General features: G+C 37.7%; 1 protein-coding gene across 1 annotated transcript in view; it reads right to left on the minus strand.

Moving 5' to 3' along the window:
* The window catches only part of LOC104461105 (dynein heavy chain 5, axonemal-like), a gene marked incomplete at its 5' end in the record, with an annotated part of 77,565 nt that overhangs the window by 37,997 nt on the left and 17,966 nt on the right, over positions 1 to 21,602 (minus strand). Inside the window, 8 exons of the mRNA XM_010072571.1 lie at positions 3,866 to 4,030; positions 5,871 to 6,142; positions 7,249 to 7,627; positions 8,053 to 8,223; positions 11,423 to 11,605; positions 11,851 to 12,006; positions 14,964 to 15,158; positions 19,472 to 19,648. Coding sequence (XP_010070873.1) covers positions 3,866 to 4,030; positions 5,871 to 6,142; positions 7,249 to 7,627; positions 8,053 to 8,223; positions 11,423 to 11,605; positions 11,851 to 12,006; positions 14,964 to 15,158; positions 19,472 to 19,648 — 1,698 coding nt within the window. The remainder of the gene's footprint in view (positions 1 to 3,865; positions 4,031 to 5,870; positions 6,143 to 7,248; positions 7,628 to 8,052; positions 8,224 to 11,422; positions 11,606 to 11,850; positions 12,007 to 14,963; positions 15,159 to 19,471; positions 19,649 to 21,602) is intronic.

Raw genomic sequence — 21,602 nt, forward strand, 5'->3', positions numbered from 1 at the left:
CTGGATTCAGAAGAGACAAAGCTTATAAATGTAAACACAAGAATTCTGGTAATTTATGGAGTCCTTCCTCCAGAGGCCATGGGAGAAGAAAGCCAGTTATTCAGAAAAACAGATGATACAAACTCTCACAAGCAGATCTGAAAAAGACAAGCTGGCTAGGTTGCAATCAGGACCAGACAAGTCTGTAAGCAATGTGCAAGTAGATCTCCTCTTGTTTATTGTTCTTACTACCCTTATTCTTGTTAAGTAAGTAGTCCTCTGGCTTAGGTTGGCTACCTGACTCTTACCAGGGAAAACCAGAATTATCAAACCCACATTATTCTATATACATGTTGAGGGCAAGGCAACTGATGAAATGACTTCGTTCCATGGACAGTTTCATGTTCATCAGCTCACAGCTGAGTATCCCTCATGCTGTGAGCGATGATCTCCATGAACACATATCAATCTGGGCCTACCTTCTGCTCCCTAAGAGCTACAAAGGCCAATCTTAAGCTTTCCTGCTACTGGAACTCTCTCACTGTGAAACAAAAAAGAAGTCAGTCTGAAACAGCGTGCATGAGGCTGCCCTACTTTTGCAGGAGAAAAAGGTTAAACATATGGACACAAGCTGTGCTGGGTTGTTTGGCCTTAGAGTTGGAGAACAGGCCCTGACATGATTTTACTGAGCAGTATAAATGCAGCTGCTGTATATGATCCTCCACATCCTGGCCAAAAATTTAAGGAGAAGAGAATGCCAAACACAGGAAAGCAGATAAATGCTGCTCTCAGGTCAGTAAAACCTGAAATTGCAGCTAAAAGAAGCAAAGCTAAACAGCCTTTGAAGTTGGCTATGTGCTGGAGGAGCAAAAACTTCACCTTTTCTACGATGTATCTGAGTACAGCTAGCACTCCCATAAGTCAAAGTCTATGACTGCTCCTGCAGAGTGCATAAATATTCAGCTGGTATATTATTCCCTAACAAAGCATCTGCTTGTAATTTACTCTTCTCAGCAATGTTACCTCTCAAAGGTACAGTTATTAAAGGTTATAGAAACATCAAGACAAGAAAAAAATATTTTTCACTATGGATTGTCCTCATTTTGCTCCTTCTGAAAGAACTCAATCAAAATGTCTGCATACAGAATGTTTCTCTCAGTAGTGAGTCATCTTAATATATCGCTATCCAGACAAAAATACTATCATTTTAGTCACTACTGTGGCTGTGACAGTTCTGTTGAAGGTTTTGTGCATCATTCCCTGAAAGAATAAACTATCTCTGTCATAATAAAAATATCTGCTTTTAATGAAGTCAAAGTGCTAGGCATAATAAACTTTAAATTCAGGAAGTTACATTTTCACTCCATCTTCAAGTGAAAGTAAAGGGGGCAGAAATCCAACTAGTTTTAAGATAGAGCTTGCTTGGTTTATAAACAAGGTTCTATAGCTCAGTAGTCACAGATACTGTTTCCATTTCTTTGGGAGAAGGCCAACTAAACAACTGAATTTCGAGTGTAAAATAAATTCTGGTCACAAATTTGAACATTTCCAACTGGAGATAATTGATTTTTATTGCTAATATCATACTTAGAGGTACCATCAGTACTAACAATCCATTTTAAGACTACAAATCATGCCTGTAAAAGGGAAATCACTGAAAAAATAGGCCTAGCATGTCTTTTGGAAGTTTTCTATCATTAAAAAACAAACAAACAAACAAACAAACAAACAAACAATAAATAGGATACTTTGGAGGTATAGAATCACATATATACCGAGAAGAGATCCTTGGTACAGCTAACCTATGTTAAATCAAAATTTATTCAGTAAAAAAGCAGAGAAAGCCCAGACAAAGACATGAACTAAGTACAATTTATTGACAAACTAGCAAAATAAACACAAAGCTCTCTTGCAAATGTTTCTGAAAACTGCACATGATTTCTAGATACATTTTTCAAAAGCTGGAGAACTACTGAAGAGCTCCTCAAGTCCCACAATGTTAATATACATTTTTACTTTAAAAAAAAATCTGTTTGTAGTTTGATTTGCAGAATTCGGATGGCTTTTGTAAATTTGAAAGGTTTCTATATGCTGTATGGCAAGATCTTTACTTCAAGAGATCATACAAGAACTCTACAGTTGAACATTACAGTCAAGTTCACATTTACAGTTGACACTATAGTTGAACTTCAGGTTATGACAGCCTAGCTGATACTGAGTTGTTCATAAACCATGTGTGAATAAACAAGGCAATCCCATTCGCTCTTTTGCAACCTCACTTTCTGTTACTCTATATATGTTTCCTTAAAGCAGGAAAACATACTAAAACTGCCCACTGCAATATACTTTCAGGATGACAGCAAAAACGGCTGTCTTTTAACAGTCACCATTACAGAGCACCACCTACCTTCCAGCACTTCCCCAGACAGGCTAAGGTCTTGCTCAAGATTTGACAGAATGGGAGAGCATTTTGTTCCAGTCCTTGCAAGAGTGACTTTAAGTGACCAGCTGGCTTCAAGTGACTCTCTTAGGAGGTTAGTGTCCTTCATCCCCTTACATGGTCAATGGGATAGAAATACTCAACTCCTTGATGCAAGTCAGAGTTAAGTTGCAATTGTGTGCTCTGAATTGCTTTCAAAGGAGACACTCCTCTTTATTGATTACAGAAACTAACTCCTACTGGAGACAGGGTAAGTACCTATCTAGGAGTCCATTTCACAGGAAACATATGTTGAAGAGTGGAATAGGTGAATGAAAACATCATCACAAAACTCACACTCCATTTGTATTCATACCATAGGCCATGAAAACGGAAATCCAATCACAACCATCTAATGTGTTTACTTGGACTTGAAAAGGGACTGAAAAAATGAAGTTAATTCCAAATCTTTTATGAAATCAAAATGTCTCTCATATCTTAGGAAAAGATAATAGGCTATTTTGTGAATAGGAATAAAATTGTTCTTCCAGTGAATTGCTTCCAATAAACTTAAAAGTGCTGCTCACCCAACTGCCGTCCTTCTCCCTTCCTGCATCTCTATATTGGCTGGCTATCTGGCTGCACAGTTTTTGGGGGCAAGGATCACATCATCAACTTCAGACTTAAGATTCCTAAGTTTAAACACTCAAGCGACAGTTAGATCATAATTTAAGCACCCTTCATCACAGTCAGACAAATAAAATAAGAGAGTCCTGATTTTCAAAGAGAACAAGCGTCTAAACCTTCTAATTAAGCTTAAGAGATTTGTGGGTGCTCCCCACTTTTGCAAGTAAGTTTTACCTAGTGCATACCAAAATCCTGCACCTCTAAATGAAGATGCATTATAACAGGGAGGAAAATTTATGGATATCTACTGTAAATAACTTCTTGTTGGGAAAATTATACTTGTATCTGCATTCTGAACCATAAAATATAAAGCACAGTGTGGTGCTGTAAGAAATGCTGAACGTCTCCACCAAGTGGACTAATTCAATGGTAGGGTCTCCAAATTAATTTCTCTTGTCACCACATTTTTGACTTTTTTTCCTGTATCTTCCTGTAATCATCATTACTGTCACCTCCTACAGTGAATGTGACACAGTGTAAACCACAAGTATTGCTTTGTTCTTTTAGCTAAGTAGTTTCACTAAGTAATGGACTAACATAGTCTGCTGGATAAAGACAGAGCTCCTTGGAATCAAACAACTGGAATAAGCAAGAATGTAACATTTCCCTTTCCTCTGTAAATGCATTTTGGCTACTTGTCCCAAATTCACCTCCAGAGAACACTGGTATGAATATAAATATCATAATCCAAAGTTCTATAGAATGTGGAAATACCATTTCTAGTTTAAAGAATAGTTTTAAATGTCTATTAGCTCTAGCAAAGTCAGTTGAGGAGGATACCTTTGATTTTGCAAGACGTTCTATATTTTCAGTGGGGTCAGACCCCACAGACAACAAGCATGTCAAAGGTGTTCGACAGTCACTTTCTGTCCACATTGCTTCCATTTCAAGTATAAATCCTTCTGCATATTTCCCTCCAAGAGATTCTTCAATGTAGTGTCGAGCCTAAAAAAAAAAAAAAAAACCCAAAACAAGTTATATACCTTTTTTTTTTTTTTTTTATTTAGTATTAATCACTGATACGGAATTTACCAATTTACATTTGAAGGCAACGACTTTCTAAACTTTCATTGTTAACTTTGGTGTAACAAAAGTTACAGTCCATAGGGGCAACCATTGAAATTCTCAGACAGCAAACTTCAAACAAAGAAAACAAAGAATTCTGCTCACACAACAGCCATCCTGTGAACAGTGTTGCTAGAGGATGCTAAATGGCTTTTTGAAAAGAAGAAATTAAGGCAGAATAGATCCACTGTAGGCTCCGAGGACAGCCCAGATATTGCCCCTAAATTACTGACTTCTAAAGCTTTGTGGATAGCCAAACAAAAGAGTTTAAAAAAATCATTCTTAGCTCCTCTAAGCACATACTGTTGACACTGTCTCTGCAGCATAGCAGATTAGACAGATCTTTCATCTGACCTGGTTACAATCTTCCATATATTTGTTGGAACTTCAAACAAATTCTCCTGTCCAGTGGTTATGCAATTCAAGTCTCTTACACTGAATATCTATTTCTACAACACATAAACACAGCTCAGACTTTATCCTTAAAGGTCAAACCTTCCCTATGCCTCTATTGTCCTCTTTTCACAGACGTTTTCTAAAAGAACTTCTAAAGATATCCCGGTGTATGAAACACTTTTTTGACTGACATGATTCTCCAACTGTGTAAACTACTAGCACAGATTCTGAGGCATGTATCACAGAGAGAAACACCCAAGAACAAGGTAGACTGAGGAAGATGCCAATTCCAGAAAAAATGATTCAATCATCCACTATTAAGTGTAACTTCTGCCCTAGCAAAGAGAGAGAAAAATTCATAATGCTTGGGGAAACACAAAAGAGATAAAGAAGATAATAACAAAAAGGATCCTCTCTTTCCTCAAAAATTAAAATAAAATAAATTACATTTTTTTAAACCACTGTTCAGAGACATTCTCAAAGATAGTTGTGCAAGACAGTAAGAGTGTTGATAAATGAGCAGCAGCAGCTTTATTATTTGGTCTGTTTAAATTGTGGTAGATGGAGCTCCCATACTTCTCTTATTTACCATCTGAAGAGAAAAGGAGGAAGGATGGAAGGGGTCTTGTTGAAAGAGAATTCCATGAAAAGATGGTGTCCCCTAAATATAACACAGATGCTGTCATTCAACATGTAAAGTTGAGATATGCAGAAAATCAGAAGTACTACTTTCCAGTGTAGCTAAAGACAAAAAATTGAAAAGAGGATACCCATGGGCTCATACATGTCTTTTAGACCTACAAAGAGAAGAAAAATCCAAATATCACAGGCTGTGGAGAAATTGCTAGTCTATTGCACTTTCTTTTATGATATCTGCCCGAACACAGTCTTAATTATTCTCAGCATGGAGGGTAAACAAACAGCTTATCTGCTATTCTAGGGCACCTGTCACCAAAGTGAACTGTTCTCTTTCCGCTCCTTCTGTAAAAAAATAGGTAAGTATCTTCTGATTCACTGCAAGAATGCAACTGCTTTACAAGTTTCATGACTCTACTTTAGAAGCACCACACAAAAAAATTATATTCTTACAGCTCCAACACAATTTATTTCATGTTTTGCAATGTCCTTTCTAATTCATCAAAATTAAATCAATCAATATTTCTTTAACATATATTTATAATATGGTTTTCAAGATCTGATTTTCAAAATAGCTCACTCTGCAACAAATATTACAAAAAAAAATATTCAGAGAACATCAGTTTGGAACTAGCAGTTCTACAGGAGATGCCACATGGCATAACTGTTGTACGAAAGCATATCTTACTTGGGCAACGGTATGATCAGGGCACCAGCTACGGACAAGAAGCAGTTTATGGAATTGATCCAGTAAGCTGTCATACCCATCAGGAATAACAGCTTTTTCAGGTGCTTCTTCATCAAACCAAGCTTTCCAAGACTTCTCATTCCTAACAATTTGCACCAGAAGTTGATTAAAAGGGTACAAGGTAGATAACTGCACAAGATTGAGCCATGTCATGTCAAGGATCCACTTTTTTGGTTTCGGTTCCACAGAATTCAGATCCAGATTGGCGCCTCCTGCATAGAGAAAAATATTATAGAGGAAAACAGCCATTGTTAAACAGAAAAATGACAAGTAATAAAAATTATTTATGTCTATAATTCAGGGAGTAAAATTTTTTGTAAACCAGGACACAAAGACTGAGAGTTTGCATGGAACAATCATTAACAAAGACCTACTGGGGAAGTGGCCTCAGTGCCTCCCAAATCTGATAACCCAGGAATATTTGTACTGCTTTTTCTCCATCTGTAGAGCTGGAATAAAACTTGCCTACCTAAAAGGATACTCAAACCCAAGTCTTCTAACCAGATGTAGAAAGGAGCTACAATTAGTCCAATCTCCCTTTACCTAGACTAAAGAATAAGAAAGTACATGGTGCATTCATTTCCAGGACGGCACAACTTCAACAGCCTCTTATCTCATCCACCACTCCAGCATCATGCCCATTCGCACCTCCAACACAGCTGAGTCACAGCTAAACATTAAACTGGTGTTTGCAAAGCAAACGGAGATATTTGGATGGCAAGTGCCTGACTGTACTTATCGCGGTACTTGATCGTACTTATCATATCTTGAAGACAGTGGGGTCCCCTCCCATCAAATTTTATAAACTTTACTAAAATTTTTCTTTGTCATTGTGCCTGAGTAGTGACATGCAGGGGTGGCACAATGAAATGCACTATAATGTTTTACAACATGTAACAGATTTCCACTTCTTTTATACTGACACTTACATGTGGTACAGAGTCCTCATGTATTCACATGCCTGCTCACCAGCCATCAAAAGAGATTTTGCTGAGTGTCTCCAAGCTCACAGACATAGGTATGTGGCAACTCAAAAAAGAGGCACCCGGGAGAAAACTATAGGGTCTCTGACAAAGTAATAGAATTTTTTTTTTTTTTAGGTTTTGCAATGTAAAACCATTAAATATCTTAATCTAAGCATTATTTTGATAATAAATAATCTATATTGCTCTTGTTTTGGAAAATTTGTTTCCTTCTTGGGCTATATATGCTTTCACTCACCAGTCCACTGGATACAACACGTTAGTGCAAGCACTATAAAATCTAAATTTGGCAGTTCACAGACATATGTGAACAGGAATATTTTTAGAGAAATTACCTTTGATCAGTGTCTCAAACTCAGTGTATGAAATCTTCTTGGCCTGCAAGTCAATCTTCAGTGCCAGAAGCAACGTAAACAGGAATCTGTGATTTTCATACAGCCCTCGAACTGTGTACTTGAAGATTTCATAGGTGAGATGCTCGATTATATATATTACTCTTTTTGCTGTGATCTGAGATTTCTGAGATCTTTCCACTGACAGGTCAAAAATACCAAGGAACTGCCGTAAGGATGTTTGGTACATGACATTAACCAAGCTAATTTCCACAAGTAGGAAATAAAGGATGCTACCACGACCAGCAACGGGCCGATATTCTTCACGTGCAGTATTGATTTTCACCTCTGTCTCCGCTGCTATGTTTAATTTTTCACTGACCTTAAAATTAATGGAAAAGACCATGAAAATTAAGTCATGTCACTTGTGATTTATACCGCACAAGCAAAAAGAAAAGTTCTTGATTAAGACCACAATGGTATTTTTAGTCAAGCTTTGCTTCCTTCTGTCAGTGTTTCAACACAGACATTGTGTCTTCATGTGTTCAAACACCAAGAACACTGGGATTTGATTCAAACTTACACCTGCAAAGGATGCCTGGAATACAAAGCAGTATCCAGGCAATAGTTTAATTTTGCAACATTTTATGAAGAAAAAATTATAGTGTTTCTACTATTTATTTGTTAAGAAGTCGGATGTTATATAGTGCTTCTAAATGGAAAAAACAAAACCAGAATAAAAATCTGTCTATAAATAATCTTTAAATTACAATCATAAAATGTATCTGCAATGCATTCAAAATTCACCTCCTCTGCTGTTGTTTTAGTGATTCTTAGGACTTCTATCAGAGACTCATCTTCAACCAAAGAGCCTTCTGTACTGGTTAGACGGAAGAGTAGATTATCTTCAAGCTCCTGCATTTTCCTCTTGTTAGATGTCACTTCTTCCATCAGTTTGACCCTTTCTGCCTCCAGTTCCTGTATTCATAAATTTTCCTTAGAATATTTAAGATTAATTCAAAGAAAAATTCCTTATAATGACACCAAAAACATGTGATTTCATGCATTATAGATTGGAGGCTATGCTGGTTTTCCTATACAAGACAGAAATATTATATACTGAAGCAATTTATATGTATACTGCATTTATTTGACTAATGCAGCATACTGAGGAGTGAAAACACATCAGAACTACCAGGACAAGCTTCCTCATAGTAAGATGTGCAAAGCACTAAAGCTAGGTTCCAATGGGAAGTAACAAAAGCCACAGCACATTAAGTACTTAAATCAAAGGACTGACAGATGCATTGTATGGATGGATTTTATATTCTTAGGGAAGTTGACTAGATGACCTTTTCAATTTCTATGATTCTGTGACTTTGCAAGATACACTCCTCCACTACTTATAAAATAGGAAATGTTACAATTATCATCTATGTCAGAAGGAATTTTTACGCTATTTCTACAAGACAGACAATGGCAAGGGAACAATGACAGCCAAGTCAACACAAATGAGGCATCTATACTGCACAGTCCAATACAGCTCAGGGATACCCTTGTTGGTACCTTTATTTAATCAATCTTCCTATAAGAAAAGGGTAGTTAACAATACCAGTCTTCTACACCTATGGCTTCATTCTTGTCAGCATGCCAAGTTAGAGGAAAAAGGAGATGTAGAGTTATACAGTATGGGAGAGGCTCTCCTGTATTTCAAAGAAGAAGTGACAAAATTCTTTACTCTCACAAACCTCTTATTTGGAAACCTGTATGTAATATATTCTAGGGCTATAGAATGTAGATCTGTGGAAGCTACAAATAACTGCATCCCAAAAGAGGACAATGACTTAGGCATCAGTCATTCAGCTTCAAATTTTCTGTGTTTTCTCCTCTTTCTTTACCATTAACACAAAAAAATTATAATTACACAAAAGAAGTAGTTCTACAGAACACTTAAACATGCATTTAAATACATGATTAAATTCTACTTAAGGACATGCTTAGTATAAGAACAGGCACCTCACTCATTCTATTTGTAAGCCTGTAAAGAGTATCTTTCAGAAAATTAGCAAATATACCAGATGCCAGGCTTTTGTTTGCAAGAGAATTTCACAACCGCATTTGTAACATAAAAAATAGCTGTTCTGAACACAAACAGTGGCAGCGACTTCATTATCAAAATACAAAAAGATATTTTTTTTTTCATATAGTTACAGGAGCAACCCATACAGCTTAGAAGAATAAACACTTCTCTGATAGTAAATTTCATTGTTCACTATAGCAATCTTTAAGAATGTCTCAGTTCCTTTAATCTATTACTTTAGCTCAGTGATCATAAACTTGTCTTGTTTGCAGCAGAAAACTTGTTCTTCAGATTCTCTGTTCATACTCTGTCTTTTCTTTGAACCAAATTTATCAGAGCTCCATTGGCTCTGGCTATCGGCACCAGGACATTCATCTCTTATTGAAATAGAAGAGGCAGAACCACAATGCTTTCTTCATATCTGCTAAAGGAAAGAAGTTTAATAAATGTTGACCACCTGCAACCATGTCCCTGTGCATCAAGTAGTGCTGATACTAACCAGCTACCCTTGTAGCTCTCTTCAGCTGACACACAGCATTTGATGAATATTTTTCAGTGACTATATTTCTGACCCAAAATGCAATCTAGTTGTTGCTACATACATTTAATATGAATTTTCTAACAGTTTTGTCCAGGAAAAAAAACCTTAAAACCAGAGTGAGAGTATCTGTGTGTGGGGAAATGAGTTTTATATGTAGGTCATGAGAAACCAATTCTATCTTGATTTAAACCTCTGTCTCCCATCAGAGGTAAGTTAGTCAGTCAGGACAGTCCCAGCCACTCCTGCTGATGCTGTTCAATTTTGTACATAAACATACATCTCCTGGAGTAAAGATTAAAAGTTTTGCCTTCCTAACATTTGTCCCACCCTGCTAATGGATAGCTTTTCCTCACTACCTGTTGTTGTAGCTTTTCCATTTTTCACGGAACAATTCACAGGAAGTTTGGGCACAACGATAACTTTCTAGCCTCTGGCTGTGACTGTCAGACTGAAGGAAGGGCACTTAGATTCCAGTCTTTAATTCAGCAAATGCTTGTTTGAGCAAAGTGGAAAGGTGTTGGCCAGAGAAAGTGGCAGCACCACTAAAGCACACTGGGTGGAACATGCTTTGGGAAGTCGAAGGAGGAGGAATTAATTCCTTCAGGTGGGGAACTGCTCTCACATGAGCAACCCTACATGAGTTACTTACTGAAAGCAGCAGCTCTGCTAATCCAAACCTTAATTTTTGTTACTTCTCTCACAAATACACAATTATGAAATGTCCCATTCAAAATAAGTAAGTCATTCAATTTGATGTGAAATACAACTTCTGTGCTTTCACTTTAACGAGAAAGGAAGAAAAGATTTCATTTATTGTAATTGGACCATAACATTCATGTCTTTATCGGTATGACTGCCGCAGTAAAAAACCCACCTTTGTCCCCAGTGCCTATGATGAATTGACTTCTAAGTTACGGATAACCAGGCTGTTAAATTAGATAACACAAAAATAAATAGGAATGATCTAGCAATTAAATTGTTGTGGGTGATGTCTCAGATTTGATATTATTAAATAAAACTTCTGAAAAACACCTGAGAGAAGATTTTCTTCCTTTTATTTGCTTCCACATAATCAATGGAAATTTTAGTAAGAGAAGCATCAAGTCAGTGTTAAGGGCTCCTTAAAAATCTCTTGCACACTAGAGCCTGGCTGGCAAAAGTAATTTACATTCATAAACATTTTTTCATGTAATTTGAATTAAGTTTAAAGAGGAATTCAGAAATAAAAGAGGTTTCTGACTGAACAAGGAGCCTTTGCTATATATGAAGGAATAAAGATGCTTTATGTATATCATGTATATGCCTGTGATGTATTTTTAATGAATAACTCTCTTTCTTCTCTTTCCAAGGATGGATCTTCAAATAAATGTTTAGGTCCCTCCATTCAATTAAAAAACAGCTCTACATTGTCTTTCAGTAAATGCACAAACCCCTAAACTTTCATTCACATTTTTGTTCTTGCGTTTGATTTCAACCAAGACATTAAATATATCCTCTCCTGGTGCAGATATTGAACAAGCCTTCCCTCTATACAAATATTGCAAGCTACTAGATACCTGTTTTTCTGTGAGGATGACGCGGCCAAGGAGCTGATCTTCCAGCCCTTTCATAGTAACAGTAAAGTCAATCACAGTTGTTCTTGCACTAATTTCTGGAGTATAGGCAGGATTAGCCAATTTTGTTGTCATATAAAGGGTAAAGCCCTTCATCAGATCTACCTCCTTGTCACCTATTTTCACCTGAAAATAAAACATATTACTCAATATTCAAAAGCTGAGTTCAGAAAAACAGTTCTTTTATCCAGTGAAAAAATAGATTAACTTTTTTTTTTTTTTACATTTTCATTAACACTTCTTAAACTTTCTGCTTAAATTCAACCCCATGAGTTCACTGCTCATCTTAGTGTTGCAAAGGTAAGTATTTCGGCAGTATTCAGACCACCAGATACCCAGCTTTTTAATTTAATGTTCACAATTCATCTTACTTTGTGTGCTGAACCAGATTTTATGAAATTTTTTTCCAAGATGTTATCTAGAGCAGGATCGAGTTCCTCTCCAACATCTTCAATTAACAAAGGTCGGCCAAGGGACAGGCATTCTTCTATGTGACTTCTGAAGAACTTGTGGTTCATAGCTGTGACCTAGGAAGATTGGTTCACAGTACAGCACGCATTTGCAAGCACATAGAGAACACTACAAGATCTATTGCAACTTTCAAAAATTATACCCATTCTGGGATATCTACACAAATGATTAAATTTTAGGGACCAAAACTCCAAAACTCGCCTCTGCTGAAATGAACAGAAGTTTGGCTCTAAGCCTAACAAAGCAGAAGATTGCAGTTCTTTGTTGTTATCTATTTACTTGCTCATCTACATATCTATCTAATCACTGTAGCATCTTAATATCTTTTAAATATTAATGGACTTACGCTCAGAACACTAATGTGAAGTAGGGAAATATTTGTAGGGTTCAGACAGGGAACCAGCATTACATAGGAGGCCTGGTCTCACATCAGATGTTGAATTTCCAATTCAGTTTCCATCTCACAATATAAAGTCTTAAAATTGCTAAAAATCACATAGGCTCCTTTTCATTTAATTAAATTTAATAAATTTAATGTAAATCTTTGAGATTATAATTGAATAGCCTTTCCAGGCATCTTTTAAGCCATGGTTTTGTGGTGGTTCTTTAACTAGAAAAAACCCTAGGATAGACATAGTTTTAAAATAAATCCTTGTCTTGCAGGCAGTGTTCTTTGAAAAAGGTATAATTAAAATATCTATAGGCACATTACGCAGTGTTTAAAAAGTATACTATTTAAAAATTAATACTATGTTCCACAATCTGCACTTTTAGCTTTGTTATAAAGTAAGCACATGTGTATCCATCAAAGCAGCATGTTGCCTGCATTTTTAGTCCACATGAAACTGAGTTAATGTTTTAGTGACCTAAAATATAACCTTAACAAGACCACAGAAAATTACAATATCCCAGATGTAAAGGCATAATCTAAACACTTGGGTATTTAGAGTCTTGACATAACTCTCTTCCTCCTGGACTTTACAAGAGGAGAATTTGGATTCTTCTAACAGAGCTGACACCTGAGTCAGGATGTCTAGAAGCCCATAACTGATTGAATTTTCATCAGGAAAGCTTCCTCTGGATTTAGAGGCTGCATCTGCATGTATTCAAAGCTGTGTAAGTTTTGAGAGTAGTCAGCAGCTCAGTAGTTAAGCCCCATCAGGATTCACAAATTTCATAGGCTGGATATTCACACATACTGACCACAAAGCAAGCCTGGTAGACATTTTTCTCTGGCTCATCAGACAAATGTCATCATCACTTAGCGTGTATGAAAAGTGGGGAAAGAGAAAACAGTATTTTAATCTACATCTCCCAGTCCCTGCTCTGGTGAGTATGTGATATAAGATCCTTACACAATTACTGGACCAGTGAATAGAACCTGTGTGTTCACAGTCCTCTTCCACAGGCTGCATGCTGGCACATGGCAAGAGCAGCCACCTGGAGGGTGGGAATTAAGGGAAGTGCCAATTAAGGGAAGGAACTGAAGTTGCAGCTTGGAGGACACTTCAAAATTATTGGGGAAAAGGCTACAGCATGGCACAAAGAGTCAGTGTGGGTCCCTAACTGAAGGAGATGCACTGTTGCCACTCCTAAGCTCAGCCTGACAGCTCTCTGAAATCCTGAGTAGGAGATGCAAGTCTCAAAAAGGGTGGAATATGAGATACATCCTTCTCTCTATTTTTTCCAGTTGGTTACTCACATTAACGTTTCCTGATCCAATTTTGGGGGCCAAAGTAAGATCTGATTTAATTTAGAGGAAGCTATGTTATCTACTGTAAGACATTAGATTTCACACAGTCACAAAATGCCTAAATTCTTCTGTGAATACAACTCATATGGCCTAGAAGAGCTTTTAATCATACTTTTAATAAAGGCATACATTTGTCCAAGATTTTTGAATGTTGTACATCATTGTTCTGTCTCTTCTCAGTCAATACCTCCTGTTTCTAGCTGTGTTTCCACACTATTTTCTGAGCACGTTCAACTTACCAGGAACTATATTTGCTGTGGGACTGAATGTTGGGCTTTTCTTAACAGTGCTAAGAAATATTGATCTAGGTCAAACTCCAGAAGGTTAAGGATTTAGCTAATGACATCACCATGATGTCATCAGCTCTCTGGATGTCACCATCTTTACCTCCATTCTCCGTTTCTTTTTCTTATCCATCACTCTCATTTTGAGTGAAGATGGTATACCATGGTGTTCATGTGATAATCTGCAGTTGTAGGATAGACTTGATTTATTAACAACTAACTGTTTAGTATCATGCTTGATCTGGCCTGAAAATACATCATGTGTTTAGACCTTTACCATAACCCATCTTATCCTTATTGGTGTAACAAAGCATGGAGGGTAGGCAGATTAGAAAGGAAAAAAGGAAAGTTTTGAATTAAACAGAAGACCCCAGATCCCAAAAAGGATGCACTGATAGATAGAAAGTAAGAAGGGTGGGTAAATGAAGCAATAAATATTTTTATAATATGCATTTAATCATCAAGATGCAGCCTAAATTTAGGCTTTGTGTTTGATATGCCTCAAAGATCACTAGCTTTCCATTTTACCTCAGGCCACCATTCTTTTCCCAATTTCTCCTTTCCCCCCCCCCCATTTTCCTCTTAAAATGCTTACCTAAAATGTTATTGCTATGAAGCACCAACTGCCTGATCCTGTCTGGTCTTAACTTTGCAAGTCAGTTACCTCCCTCTATGTTTCTCTTTCTCTATGACAAGTAATTAAAAGATTCATCCTAAAAACATATATGGCACAACACAGAATTCAATTTGCTCTTGAAACTGTCTTTCTGGGAGATGATAAAGTGGTACAAGCCATTTCACCCTGATACACACAGGTCACAGATTTTGTGTCAGTCTTGTTTTAATTTCTGCCTAAAATAAACATCAGATCTAAATTACACATGGCCAAAGTATGATGACAGAAAAAAAATAGTTTGTGTTGCTAACTATGATGTGAAATAACAGACACATAAAAAATATTAAATGAACTATTCACCTGGAGCCCATTATTCTTCTCCTTATTTTTAATCCAGATCTTTCCTTGACCTTGTGGATCAATCAGCAAAGGATATCTAGATGCTTTTGTGACAATTATGCCATTCTGAATTGAAAGGTCATCGTTCGGAAGACCCTGGAGGTTCCATTCACCCACTGTAGCATTGTCAACAAGCATACCAGTAATGTTCAGGTCCTAATAGAAAATATGTAATTACAAAATTAGTACCAGTAGAGGAGTTATACTAAAATGTCTGATGGAAGGTTTTTCTTCTTATTCTGACCACAATGCATGATAGAATGTATTTGGTAGTTATTTTTTATTGTTTCCTTTCTTTAAAGTTCAGTGCCTAAATAACTGAAGTTTGGCAATAATGAAAGTGAATTCTGTTGAGGCTTTGATGTCCATCAAAGAGTGTCAGAGAAACTCTGAAGCCAGTTCAATATCTAATGACAACATCTAATCTATCTGACTGAGGGGTGACCTAATCAATGTTTATAAATATGTAAAGGGTGAGTGTCAGGAGGATGGAGCCAGGCTCTTCTGTGACATCCAGTGATAGGACAAGGGGCAATGGGTTCAGGCTGGAACACAGGAGGTTCCACTTGAATATGAGAAAAAACTTCTTCACGGTGAGGGTGACAGAGCACTGGAACAGGCTGCCCAGAGAGGTTGTGGAGTCTCCTTCTCTGGAGACATTCAAAGCCCGCCTGGATGCGTTCCTGTGTGAGCTGATCTAGGTGATCCTGCTCCGGCAGGGGGATTGGACTAGATGATCTTTCGAGGTCCCTTCCAATCTCTAACATTCTGTGATTCTGTGATTTTGGTATTGGCAAACTCTTTTCTTGCTAGTTCAAGAGGAAGGGTTGTCTTGATCACAAGAGCTTCCTTCTCCTACAAAGCTGCAAAGTGCCCTCCAAGTATGTATGTGAATACAGGAGGGCTTCTGGAAGACTCAGAGAAAAAGGAGGAGATGTGCTGTGGATCAATAACGATGAACTATCATGGAAAGTTATTGTTGCTATGGTCAGAACTCTTCCCACCTCATATATTCTCCTAAAGTTTGATTTGCACACATTGACTAACCTGCTTTATTTTATTCACTATGAACATGACTGACCTCTCAAGAATGTTTATATGAAGAAAACAGTGCTTAAAATCACAAACCAAGCTCTTCAAATTAGAAAAGTAGCTTAATAATGACATGAGTTTAAAAATAATAAAATTGAACGCTTTTTTATTTTGTCCTTACATTTTTCACTCAAGAATTCCTATTTATAAATTTTCTCAACAAATAACATATTTAAAAAGTCAGGAAAAGACTGCAAAAATTCAGCATCTGAAGCCTAAAGCAAAATTGTGATACAATCATGAGTTTTAGTGATACCAGCGGTTGCAAGACTCAAAAGATTTTTACCCATTTATTTTTTTTACTACTCTGATTATTGAAGAATCTGAATGAAGCAACAGAAGTGATTTTCAGAAGACAGAGAAACTTCAAGAATCCAATTTCCATTTGTGAAAAACACAGAAAAGCATTTAATAGCCAAAATATTCAGCAATTGCAACCTAAAGCCATATTTAGCTCCTTAAGCAGATGAGTTTCTAAACAGCTTTGAATTTTTTCTTACTGCAGCAGGAAGTATCATTCACTCTGCAACCCTGAAACTAGGCTAATTTAAGTGCCTAACTACAAAGATAGATAGCTTATTTTAAACAGCTCTTTTTAAATTGTTATGCCTAAATGACTCATACACCCACAGCCAGTTAGTCTGTGACAAAGTAAGGCAGATGTCAAGCCTTTTGCTTGAACTGCAAAGATGCTTGCTTTCCTGTGGTGTGAAGTATCAAGGGAAGCCCATATGCTGCCTTTTGTGAGTACTTAATTCACTGGAAAAAAATAGAACTCTTCCACACACTATCATTGAAATCATAATCCTGCCCTTAATAGCAACTGTCTAAACAGAATGGTAATTATGGTTTGAAACTCATTAATTGTGGCATTCTGTGTCTAACCTTTCCATATGAAAAAAAAAAAAAAAAAGGCAATACGGAAACAACCAAAAAGTATTTCTCAAATTTTGAAGGATGCAGCTCAGAAGTAATGTAGTCAGAACATCTTCAGAGGCAGAATTTAGAACTCTGTATGTCCTGCTTTCTAAGGACATTATACATCCAAGTTCTTATCCTTAAATGGTAAGAATCTTGACAGATATTCCCCAAGGTAAGTAGCTTTTAAGAACATTGTGTACAATGAGTTTGAGAAAGAGCCTCCCTCGGATGAATGTGTGTAGGATAACTCCCACACCACACTGGTAAAGAATCTTGCCTGAAACTGCACTGCTACTGGTACTTTAACAATAAAACTATCTTGGCCTTACATATCACTTAGCATCAAGAGCTTTCAAAGAGCTTTGCTGGACAAGCCAGAATCATTCATTTCTGTTAAGTCATAGCATAAATTGGTCTGGTCTGTGAGGTTCACTCTGTCTGGTCAAGGCTAATCACTGTTACAAGAAGCATTAAGCACCACCTACTGTAAAAAAAAAAAATCGCCAGTAACTTCTATGACATGAATACCACAGTAAACCTCTTACAGCAAAGAGGTCTTCCTAATATAGGCCTTAAGTGTCAAATCCCGCAAGAATCTGAAAAGAAAATGCAGCAGGGGTATTAATCTACCTTCAGCTGTTTCACAAGTGTACAGCTGTTTCACAAGTGTACAGCTACAGCTGTACGCAGGTTGCTCACCTGCTCCCAGCCCTTTCCAGCAGCACCTGCTCTGTCAAAAGCTTTAACATCTGAGGACAGGAGCCATTTGGGCTTAATGCCTTCACTCCTTTACTGAGAGTAAGAGACACCCTGAAATATTTCTCCAGCCTTCACTGCTGGAGAAAATGTACGCTGGTATTCAGAAAACCAACTGGAATGCAATATGGACAGATTACTCAGAAAGACTGTTTTGATTATTATGGCCTAAATTCTGCCTTCAGCATGAATATGTCTTCCAGGTGCAAGGAAGACAGATCTCCTGAAAGTCACAGAATAGGAACAAGGCCACTGCTGACCACAAGCAAAGCCTATGCACCAGAACAGCTGCCAAGTCCTTCACTCCTAAGGCAGACAGTGGTAAAAGGAAAGAACAGGATTTGTGTAAAGTCCCTGTATCAAAGCCCCAGCATGCAGGTTGCTCACTGTAATAAAGGTAGTATACGATGTGGCATGGAACTGAAGCTTCATGATGGGACTGTAGCTCCGCTGCGTTTTAAGCCACCTGTGTCTGCGCAGACTTAGGCCAGTTGAGGAGAAGCTGTAATGTCAGACCCGGTGCAAACAGCCTCACTGGCGACAAATCTACATGGATTCAAGAGCTTAGACTGGAGCAAGCTGAAGTGATGCAAACCAAGCTTTACAAAATCCAGGTTTTGTTTAACTTAATCATTTCAACAAGGCACTTTAAATTAAACTAAATTAAATGGTGTGGGTACACAGCAGAGGGTATGACAGTAGGGTGTGAATTGATAATACATGGAGGTGCAGAGGTGATATTTCCTGGTTCAAAATGTGCAATGGTATTTTCTGTAATTGGGTGTAAGAGTATTTTTATGTCAATCAAGAATTAATCAAGCTACACTTAGAATGAAAGTGTGAAGCTTTAAAAACTAAAAACTGTCTAGTTCCATTTTACAGACATTTGCTAGCAAATCTAGATTGTTAAAGTGCTGTACTTAAGTAATCCTAAATGCAAATAATGGAATTTTTTATTTCTAGACTGGTTGTGTTGAAAATTTAACATTAAGAACAGTAGGTTAAAGAATTTATGATGTAGTATGTCAGAAATACAAAACATATTAAAAAACCTTTCATTCAAATTCACCCTTTATATTCTAGATTTACAGTTCAGAGTGAAAAGTGGATATCTAGAGAGAAAGCAGATTCTTAGTGGCAGCATATGAGACTGTAGGTGGTAAAAGTGGAAACAGGGTAAATTTGCTAGGTCCCTGAAAGTTCGTTGGAGCATAACTCCCACCCAACCCAGAAGCCACAGACCAGTCTCTTCACCTCTGCACCATTCTGTGTGCCTAACTTGGGAGCTGCTGCTTCAAAGACTGCCTGGAAAACTACAAGGGAAGAGCAATACCAGCTGTGGGGTGGTACTCCTTATGATAAGGTAAACCTCTTCCAAGCTGGTACATTTTATTCTGTTTCCCATATTATGCGATTTCCTCCCAAGCCAGCTGACCTCAGACAGCATCTCTCTCTCAGATTTGCAAGAGCAATGGTCTATATACGAATATTGCAATGCATGACAGTATAAAGAGGATATTTAAACACGTTTTTAGAAACTCAGTTGTCAACTGTTCAGATTTTTTGTTTATTAAAAATTTGATGGAATGTGGCAGCCTGTAAATCATCTTCCAATTATGTACTTTTCTGGAATGGAATGCTCTGAACATTATTTCTCTGCAAGGCAAAGAGTAAGGTCAAAACAGAGCGTGAACACTTACTTTACTGTATGGAATCTTGCTGTTGTCCATCTCTTTCTTCCACAATTCAAGCAGCAAATTCCTGTACTCCTGATTGAAAGGTCCAGAGTAAGAGAGAAATCCAGTGGCCAGAAGAACATTCCCCACTAAATTAATAATTTGATTTTGAAAGTTTTTGCTGCTTGCTGTCCAACGAAGCTGTATGTAAAATATTACGAAGAAGCTAGATTAAGCAGGCACAAAACTAACATGAAGATCTAACTTAAGAATTTATCCCTTTATGGTAAATAATTGTTCTTCGAACCAGGAGTATTTTTGGCTTTAAATCAATCTTTTCAGAAGCAGAAGTTTGCTTGGAAAAGATGTCAACCACCTGACCAAGTGGAGAAAAAGCATCTTTGCCAACAAGCTGGACAAAATGGTAAGAAATGCTTTAAAAGAGGAACAAAGTGGGAGGGAGAAGGTAACCAACAATCATGGGAGGAAGTGAAGGATCAAGTTGCCAAACAAATATGTGGGGTGCTATAAACAAGGGACCTTGTAATCAATATAACAGGGCTAATGGAGGACCACTCCAAGCATATCCACATAAACCAAGAAGTGCCTACCAGACAGAATGATGGGGATAGCTTCCATACTGCTTCTGGGAAATTAGCACGGCTGGGTGTCTCTCTGAAGCGCTTGTACACTAATGTGCACAGCATGGAGAACAAATGAGGAATCAGAGGTCTGCATGTGGTTGCAGAGTCATGATCTCATGGGGATCATTGGGACATGCTGGGAAGGCTTCCACAACTGGAGTGCCACAACAGGTGTATACAGGCTTGTTAGGAAGGATGGGCTGGGAAGGTGAGGAGGGGAGTTTTCTTTTATGTGAGAGAGCAGCTGGAATGCACGGAGCTCTACATCTGAGACTCTGGGATGGACAATGAGCAAGTTGAGAGCTTATAGGTTAGGATTAGAGGGCAGACCAACATGGGTGAGGTGCACATCTGTTACAGACAATGCAGTCAGGAAGAAGTAGATGAGGTCTTTTCAGACAATTGGAAGAAATCTCACATTCACAGGCCCTGGTCAACATGGGGGACTTTAACCACCCTGTTATATTCTGCAGTGACAACACAGCAGGACACAAGCAATTTGTGAGGTTTTAAGGAGTGCACTGACAAAAAATTCTTAGCACAGGTAACAGAGGATCTAATAAGTGAAGGTGGTTTGCTGAACCTCAGACTTGCAAACAAGAAATAACTATTCAGGGATGTTAAGGTTGGGGGCAGCCTGGGCTGAGAGAACTAAGATTGTTTAGGCTTGAGAACAGACATGTCAGGGGGAATTTTATCAGTGTGTACAAATACCTGATGGGAGGGTGTAAAGATGATGATGCCACAGTGAAAGGACAGAGGGCAATGGGCACAAATGGAAGTACAAGAAATTACAAATGAACACACAAAAATCATTTTTTACGGTGAGAGTGGTCAAGGACTGGAATGGGTTGCCAAGAGAGGTTATGAAGTCTCCATCTTTGGAGATATTCAAAACTCAACTGGACAATGCCTTGAGCAACCTGCTCCATTTGACCTTGCTTTGAGTGGGGTGGGGTTGGGCTAGATGATTTCCAGAGGTACCTTCCAATCTCAATTATTACATGATTCTGTAATTTTCTGAATATTATTTCTGAGTTTTACTTATTCCTTTCTCTCCAGATTTCTGTTTCCTTTCAGTCACTCTGCATGCAGTCTTGGTCAGGACCTACACATTTTTAATTTAGAAAACACACATTTAACCCAGTGACAGTTTTGCCCAAGGCTCCGAGTGCCATATATAGTCTTTTAACTTTCTGTCTGAAGTTTCAAAAGTAGAATGGAATAACAGGCCTGACAACAGCTTTTACAAGACCTCATAGCCCAAGGCTTCAGAAAACACACGATAAGGCATGGTAACTTCCTATTTTGGTGTTGCTCTCAAATGTAGAAATTCACTGGAAAATATGGTAAAGCATTTAACATTTTTGACTGATATACTCTGAAGTACAGCTATGCAAAGGAATGCTGAAGTCCTGGCCTCACAGGATGAAATAGCTGAAGTCAAAGCTCTCATCAATTTTGACTCTGTGCGACATCAACCAAGGAATTACAAAACCAAATAATCAGAT

Source organism: Pterocles gutturalis, unplaced genomic scaffold (assembly GCF_000699245.1).
Source record: "Pterocles gutturalis isolate BGI_N339 unplaced genomic scaffold, ASM69924v1 scaffold19916, whole genome shotgun sequence".
Classification (NCBI taxonomy): domain Eukaryota; kingdom Metazoa; phylum Chordata; class Aves; order Pterocliformes; family Pteroclidae; genus Pterocles; species Pterocles gutturalis.